The 8120-nt window shown below is 58.0% G+C and overlaps 2 protein-coding genes across 10 annotated transcripts in view; both read left to right on the forward strand.

Annotated features, from left to right (window-relative positions):
* ZFP41 (ZFP41 zinc finger protein) overlaps positions 1–2255 on the forward strand; it is a 9768-nt gene extending 7513 nt beyond the window's left edge. For all 3 annotated transcript variants that reach the window (XM_040494619.1, XM_040494614.1, XM_040494618.1), the window contains one exon: positions 2146–2255. The gene's annotated coding sequence lies outside the window, so the exon portion shown is untranslated. The remainder of the gene's footprint in view (positions 1–2145) is intronic.
* A 112-nt stretch (positions 2256–2367) lies between these two features.
* The window catches only part of GLI4 (GLI family zinc finger 4), a 13719-nt gene continuing 7966 nt past the window's right edge, over positions 2368–8120 (forward strand). For 3 of the 7 annotated variants that reach the window (XM_040494609.1, XM_040494610.1, XM_040494612.1), the window contains exons 1-2: positions 3618–3727; positions 4104–4252. In XM_040494609.1, the coding sequence (XP_040350543.1) occupies positions 4195–4252 (58 nt within the window). In that variant the 5' untranslated portion in view covers positions 3618–3727; positions 4104–4194. Of the gene's footprint in view, positions 2482–3585; positions 3728–4103; positions 4253–5712; positions 6188–6356; positions 8091–8120 lie in introns of those variants that run through there. The other 4 variants (XM_040494608.1, XM_040494607.1, XM_040494605.1 and 1 more) reach the window with 4 other exon arrangements.

Here is an 8120-nt window from a genome sequence, read left to right on the forward strand (position 1 = left end):
GGTCAGTGGCCACTTTTGCCTCCTGGCGCTCTGGCGAGGCAGATGGGCCGTTTCTTCTGCGTTCGCCGCCGTGGTAGCACGCCGCCGCCAGGCCCCAGAGCCAGATCTCCCAGATTAATCTCTGCCTTGATGGTTTTTCTGTTGGTGTTCAAACGAAACTCATATCCTAGGGAAAAAACCCTCTCAATAACCTGACTCAAAAGAAAAAGAATACATAATGGAAGTTATAAAGTCCTCCAGCCTCCAGGACGCCGAAACGGGAACCTGCCAGAACCTCTGGGAGCCACTGCAGCCAGCAGTGGGGACGCCAGCGGGCGAGCTAGGAGTCGGCGAGCTGGGCCTCCGGCTTCATAAGAACAGCAGCAGAAGGGGGCAAGTAACACGCCCGAAAGCATCACAACCAGTGGGAGCGGAGGCTGTCGAGAGAATTACACAGGCAGAAGTTGGTTGTTTGAAAGGACTGTTGTGGCTTCTGGGCGCAGCTTGGTCAGCTGAGTGTCCGACTCTTGATTTCGGCTCGGGTCCTGGTCCCAGGGGCATGGGATCGAGCCCCGCATCGGACTCCGTGCTGAGCGTGGAACCTGCTTGAAATTCCCCCCCCAACTCTCTCTCTCGCTCGCTCTCTCGCTCTCTTCCCCTCTCTCAGCTCCTCCATCCCACTTGCGCTCTCTCTATAATAAAATTTTAAAAAGGAAAAACGGATTGTTAAAGCTGGCATCGTGTGACGGTGGAGTCCAGGAAAAGGGAAGGAGCCGTAAACTGTTATGGATGCAGAGGGAAGGTGACAGCAGGTCGTCGGAGGAAAAGACAGCGCACCGAGCCAGTGGATGTGAGCGCGTACGAGGCGGGTTTTAGGAGAAAGGGCAGGAGGTGAAGCCAGCACGAGAGGGCGCCGCCCAAAGACCCTGTCACTGCTGCACAGAGTGTGTCCCCAAAGAATTCAAGTCAGGTAGTGTGAGTTCAAGAAACAGAAAATTCTAGTCCTGTGTGGACTCAGACACTGGAAAGAAGAACCGGCTCACCTTTTATGAGCTAGTAGAGCCGTGACGTCAGCGCCACAGCCGGCGCCGCCTGCTCCCGGAGGGAATAGCGACAGGCCGCGTCCAGCGCGGCGGGGAAACGTCGTGGAGCATGACCGGACTGGGTTGTTTCAGGAAGGCCAGTGTGGCTTAAAACGGCTATCATTTCTCACACTAACAGATATTATTATCCTAACAGCTGCAGAAATATTTGCTAAAATCCAACATCCGCAAATAAGGAATACAATAGAATTTTCTAAAGCCAATGCAGAATATCTCCCCAAACCGTAGCAGCGCTGTGCCCTAGGGCTCCGTGTGGCCAGTGCCCCGTCCCCCCGCCCTCGGGGTTTCCCCTTGGCGCCACCTGGAGCCAGGCCGGGAGTAACGTGTGCGCGCGGCCTGGAATGGGAAACCCCTCCTGGGCGTGTAGCAGGCGATGCTGCTGTCTCCGTGGCATCTGACAACAGTCCCAAGTAAGGCGTCAGCGAGGGTGTAGCCCATTGTCACGTTGAAGGTCGGCGGAGTTCACTGCGCTGTGTATGCGGAATCAAGCAGGTGCGTGGAGGCGCGGGGCAGCGTCGTTCGCGGTGGCCGTCAGCGAACATGCCCCGGGAGTCTCACCAGATGAAACAGCTGCACGAGACGTGGTGTAGCCACATGACGACATGCTACTCGGCCGAAAGAGGAACGAGCCCCCACGCCCGCCGCCACACTGCGGAAACGGTGCCGAGTGAGAGAAGCTGGACGTGGCCCTGCCGGCTGCTGTGCGGCGCGCAGACAGAACAGCAGAGTGGAGGTTACCAGGGGCGGGGGCGGGAGACCTTCACGGGTGCAGCGTTTCTGACGGGCACGGTAACCAGGTTAGGGGTGTAGATCGCGGTGGTGGGTACACAGCGTCGTGAGTACTTAATGCCGCTGAATCGTGCGCTTCCGATGGCTGAAGTAATCAACACCATGTCGACTTTACCACAGGGACAGAAGCCCATTGGGTTTGATGTGCTGGTAACGATATGCGATTTTAAAAAGGTATCTATCTGTTCAGCAACAAAAAGAGCACGTCTTAGCAAGTTAAAGATGTGCCCTGTCGTGCTCATGTAGAAATTTCACTTCTTAAAATATCTTGCAGAACTTTTGTGTGGGTGCCCAGAAAGCCACGTGCAGTGACGTTTAGCACGCGGACCGTCAGAAAAGTTGGAAATAACTCAAATGTGCATCAACAGTGGGCAGACCCTCACCACCACCTGTGCATCTCAGAACGCTGAGCGAAGTCAGTCGGTCACAGGAGGTCATTATTATAAAGCACAGAACTGAACAGCAAGTTGTTTGGAAATATCAGTGCAGTAAAACGAGACAGAGACGAAAGAACGGCTCACCCCAAACTCAAGACGACGGCTCCTCGGGCAGGCGAGGCCACGTGGGCTCCGGTTTTTGAGTGGCAGCTAGTTCCTGAGCCGTGTGGATGGTAAGCGGGTGTCTGAGCTCTGTCCCGTGCCACATCACATACGCTGCAAGTTTACGTGTGTTTGACACAGTTAAACCTTGGTTTGCAAGCATAACTTGTTCCAAAAACATGCATGTAATGCAAAGCGAGTGTCCCCATAAGAAATGATGGAAACTCAGATGATTGATTCCACAACCCAAAAACATTGGTATAAAAATGATTACAATATTGTAACGTAATACAAAATAGAAAAATAACCTGCACTTGCCTTTGAAAACCTTTGTGCCTGGTATGAGGGAGACAAGACAGAGGAGGGTTACTGTGTAGGACCCCTTTCACCATCACTAACAGAATCACTGCCACCTATTGGCTCAATGGGATCTTTCTTTTTGTGCCACTTTATTTTTTTTAATTTTTATTTTTTAATGTTTGTTTATTTTTGAGAGAGACAGAGTATGAGCGCGGGAGGCGCAGAGAGAGTGGGAGACACAGAATCCGAAGCAGGCTCCAGGCTCCAAGCTGTCAGCACAGAGCCCGAAGCGGGGTTTGAACCCCCAAACCATGAGATCGTGACCTGAGCCGAAGGTGGATGCTTAACCGACTGAGCCACCCAGGCGCCCCTTTGGGTGCAACTTTAACAAGGAACCTATCCAATGACACTCGCTTTTGCCTCCTTTTGAGGATTTCGCGGAAATGTGACACTGCGTTCGTAACAGTCCCTCAGAGAGAGAGAGAGAGAGAGAGAGAGAGAGGGAAGAACCATTGGCTCTGTTGTGATCATGTGATGTTCGGTGCCACTTGTGACCCTATTGCGAGACATCGCTCATTTATCAAGTTAAGATTTATTGGAAATGTTGGCTCATCTTGCAGAACAAGTTCCTCACAACCCAAGGTTTTACTGTATTTTATCTTCTAACTTTCTTAGCTTTTTGAGAAACAGGGAGCACTTTTCCCCCGGTTCTGTCGCCTTCCAGGTCTGGGCCCCACCCCCCTGACGGCGTTGGCGAACACCAGCTTCTACGTGACGGAAGCCAGCTCCTTACTTGGGTAGTTGTGGCTTCCCGACAACGAACCAGGTAATAATTGCATTTCTTTGTTCAGAAGGTTTTCCTTGTCCGTTTCCAGTTGTGAGAGCAGATCGCCCCCAGTCAAGAAGGTCCTGATACAGTACGCCTAAACATGAACCTCAGGCCTGATAGAATTCCGGTCATTCCCGAGCTCCGAGGACGGACGGAGAGCTGTACGGAAGAGGAGAGGAAACCCCCGGGTGAGCAGAAAGAAAACGTCTAAGGGACAGGTGGGGACACGGGGCACAGACAGGACGGGCAGCTTGGCGGCAGAAAACCCACACCGGGAGATGCCTGCCAATGAGTGGAGAGAAGGGGTTTGCGGGCGAACTCCCTGAGGCGGGGGGCGCCTTCACCTGGTTCCGAACCTGGACCCGGAAGGCCACAAAGTTCACCCCTCCGGCCCCGCCCCCCCAGGAGGCCAGTGCTGACACCACTGGCCTTCTAGGACTGCGCTGCAGGCAAAGTCCAGGACTCCCCAGCTCTCTGCTCCTGGAAAGTCCCAGAGAAAGGCCTTTTCCAAGTGTGAAAGCGCTGGGGTGGGGGGAGGGGCGCTGAGCATGGTTCCCGTTGCAGGAGGAGCAGTTAGAGGGCCCTGCCCTGAACGGAGGAGGGCTCTGCGACAGCAGGGGCGCCACGGAGGCCTTCAAATGGAGCAGACACGGGGATGGCTGCGGATGTCCCAGGGACGCAACACCGATCGTCGTCCTTACCACTGGCATCCCGTGCGTTGGGCCAGCATCTGTCCCTCCCAGCCTCGTCTGGCCTCAATCTGAGGGAAGGTGGGAGCCAGCACCGTGGGAGAGTGAGCAGTGAGGGCCGGGGGGGGGGGGGGGGGTTCTGCTCCCTCTCCCCACAGATCGGGGGGCTGACCCGTGGCTCCAGACTCTGGTCTCTGCCAGGTCCCCTGCCTTCCTGGGGAGCCTGTAGGCACCGGGATGTCACCTGGGCTTGATTTCTAGTGGCCTCTCGTGTCCATGCCTAGTCTGGACACCACAGTGTCATTCCTTCCCCTGCCAGTGAGCTAGGCCCCCAGACATGCCACGGAGCGAGGCAGGACTGGAGGTGGTCCTGTGCTCGTGGCAGAAGCCTGTGGCACAGGGACACTTGGGACATGTGCTCTGGACCGGGGCAGGCGAGGGTAGGGCTCTCAGCAGGGTGGAGGGGTCGTCCAGGGAAGGGAAGGGAAACAGTATTGGGACCAGAAAGGGCCAGTTCAGGGCGGGAGTGGCCAGGACAGTGGTGGCCAGGCTCCGGGTCTGTGGCCTGAGGACATGGCTTTGCTCTGGGGCGGCCCAGGCCTTCGGGGACCTCTGTGCAGGGAGGTTAGAGTTCGTGGTCTCCTGGTGTTGTCCTTACAGACTCCAGCCGCCTGTTCCACAGACCACGAGCTGGTGGTCCCCCCACCCCCACCCCACCCCCGGGCCCCGGGACCAGAGTCCTGCCAGGGTGCAGAGCTCGGGGGCAGCCTGGCGCTGCTGCCCGGGGACTCTGCGGGTGTCCGAGGCCTGCAGGGGGAGTACCTGGGGGGCTTCAGCCCCAGTGCACACGTGATCCGGCGCTGGGGGCCCCACACGCCCCCTGTCCCAGCCCGTGTGCCCCAGGTCACTGCAGCCTTCCCCGCGTGGCATTCCGGTGTGAACACGTGTTTGTTTCCTGGTGAGCTTGAGCGCTGGGTGTACCGGGGTTCTCCTTACACCGCTGCTGAGGTGCGTGGCCCTGTCCACACGTGGCCAGGCGAGGTGGCCGCTGGACTGTTCGCACACAGGCTCGCACAGCTGGTGCCGGTGGGCCCGTGAAATGTAAATTTCCAACTAGTCACATCTATTGAACTTTCCTTCAGTCCTCGGTGAGTGTGTTCGACGTCTGGAGACCTGTTCTGTCTTGTTTTTACCCTGCTTCCTATGGTCTACACTTCACGCGCTTTCTTAATCCAGAAGGGTGTTGCCTGGGTTCTGCACTCCTTGCCGGCTGCTTCCCATTCATCCCAGAACGCTTCTGTGTCCTATTTCCTGTGGATACTGTTTCCCTGTAATAAACCTCAGTTCTGACCCATTCACTGGGTCCCGTTCATCTCCCTGCAGTTTAGGGGTGCAGTCGAGACTCCCCAGGGAGGCGCTGCCTCACATTCACCAGACTTGTGAGAGACTGACGCGTCAATCAGAGGAGGATTTGTGGACTTAGCAGGAGAGTGGCCCCTCGTGTGACAATGTACTGTGTCCCTCAATAGACACGGTCTTCTCGGCCCCCGATTCTGGGAAACTACCCGTTCCTTGGTGGCCTGATGCCTGCGGTTGTAGCCCTGGAGGGGGTCTGGGAGGTGCCCCGCCTGGGATCACCCCCTTCAGGCCCGAAGTCCTGAAGAGCTCAGGCTGGCCCACCCCCCACGCCCTCATTCACGTTGCCTTGCGTGGAACAGCCATCCTCCCAAGGGCAGTCCTGCCCCCAGAAGTGGATATGGTAGTATCTGGAGACATCTTTGGTTGTCCAGCTGAGGGGAGGTGCATACATGTGGGTGGGGGCAGGGAAGCTGCGCAGAGCACAGGATGCCAGGTGGCAGAGGACCCAGCCAAGGACAAGACTCGAGTTAGACCCGAAGTCAGGCGATGGGCCGGGGTACAGACAGGGCTGTGGACGGGGCTTATGGGCTGGAAAGCAAGGTGAGGCAGCTTTGAGCAGAAACCTGAACACCGACAGGATGCTGTTCGGGCTGAGGAGGCTGGTGGGACCGCAGGACTGGGGCCGAGTCCCCGGAAAGTGGGGCAGGGGCAGGTGGGAAGCGTGATTGGCCAAAAGGCTCAGTAGCAGTACACCCCCCCCCCCCCGCAGCTCCCCATCCTCCTAGGGAACAGGAGTGTGCCCTGCCCCACTTTGAAGCTAAACCGGCAGGGCCACACACGGCTGGCCAGGAGAGGAGGAGGGACACACTGAGAGGGGAGCAGGGAGAGGTGAGCCCCCAGCCACCACTGTGTCGTGGGCCACACGTCCAAAACAGAACTTGGCTTGTGGCCAGCGACCCATCTCAGCAGACCTGTGGCCATACTCTGGAATGAACCCCGAGTCGCCATGCCCCACACCCCAACTGCAGGTGCTGTCAGAATTTGATCCCCAACACGGGCCCCTACCCAGCCTGGTCTCCGTCCAAAGCACCGGTCTCCTCCCACCTCCCTGCTGCCCCAAACCAATCTTAAAATGCACCTAAGATCTCACTCCCCTGCCCAGGACCTTCGGTACCTCCTGGTTCCTAATCGTGGCTTCCAGACTATTCATCCACCTTGATCCAGCTCCCAGCCTGCCTGGGCTCTTCCAAACCTTTGGCGACACTCGTGTCTCAGGACCTTTCACGTGCCCTTCTGCTTTGAATACTCTTCCCTCCAGCCTTTGTGTGACCAGCTTGCCCTACTCTCTCCCTCCCTCCGTCCCCCCCACCGTGATGTCACTTCCTTGGTGAGCTCTCCTTGGACCACAGAGCCCTCGTGTGCTTCCTTAAAGCTTTACACCTGTGGTGTGGGTGTGTTTGCCAATTTGTTGTTTTCTCTCCCACACGCACTAGAATGTGAGCTCCACTGAGCCCAGGAGCTGGCCTATCCCAGGTATACCCCAGGGCCTAGCATTAGATCAGGCGGAGGGGAGCCGCAGGGGATTTTTACAGGGCCTAGCGGCTGGAACCCTGCGTGTGCGGGGAGTGAGGCTGGCGGAGCTGGGAGCAGGCAGCAGCTGTCCTCACCTTCTACGTTTTGGCAGGAGTCAACTGCTGCGGGCTGGTACCGGCCTGTCTCCCCCGCCCCCCCCCCAGCGAGTCCTTCACAAGCCCCTGGTCTTCCAGCTTCTCTCCTGCCTGGGGCCAGTGTCCAGATGCTTGGGCTTGGTCTCCCCTCCCTCCTCCCCGAGCATCCCTGCAGCTGGGGGCTCCCTGGCTGTGGGTCTTCCCTTCCTGTCTTCATGATGTCCACCCGCCGGGACTCAGGGCCAGCGCGGCAAGCAAATGCCTGGACGTCCGTCCCTGCTGGGTTGGTTCACAGAAGCTGTTTCCAGCTATTTGCTTTTCCTAACAAGGAGACTGACGCCTAAATTTCTTTGGGGGGATGTAAGAACGGGGCTGAAAAAGACTTCGGAGGAACAGCAGGAAGAATTCCATGTTAAGTTTGGGGAAATTTTGTAACAGCCGCTCCTCAGGCCCTAGGGTTTGGGAACATTTTGGTGGTAGGCAGTTTAGAGGGGCCCTTGAGACAGTCCAAAAAAGGAGAGTCTGTTTTCAGTCCGCTCCCCAGCAACCGGTGGCCGTCCAGAAGGAACACCGCGAGGGAAGAGGTGCCACTGAGGATGCTTTGGGTGCAGCTCTTCGGTGGACTAGGGGCTGTTGCCGCCGGGAGGGCTCGGGGACGGCGAGATCGCTGCGGAGCTGGGGGCGCCCGTCCCGCCCGGGTCAGCCGGGCCCTCCCCGCGCCACGGAGGCGCCGGTCCTCCGGAGCCCAGAGCGTCCCGGAAGTGCACGCGCGAGGCCGGGGCGGGGCGAGGGCGCACTTCCGGCCGGCGCGTGAGCGGCCGCCTCCCGCTCGGAAGGTGAGTGGGCGCCGGGTGGCGGCGGCGGCG

Source organism: Herpailurus yagouaroundi, unplaced genomic scaffold, assembly GCF_014898765.1.
Source record: "Herpailurus yagouaroundi ecotype Mexico unplaced genomic scaffold, PumYag 186, whole genome shotgun sequence".
Classification (NCBI taxonomy): domain Eukaryota; kingdom Metazoa; phylum Chordata; class Mammalia; order Carnivora; family Felidae; genus Herpailurus; species Herpailurus yagouaroundi.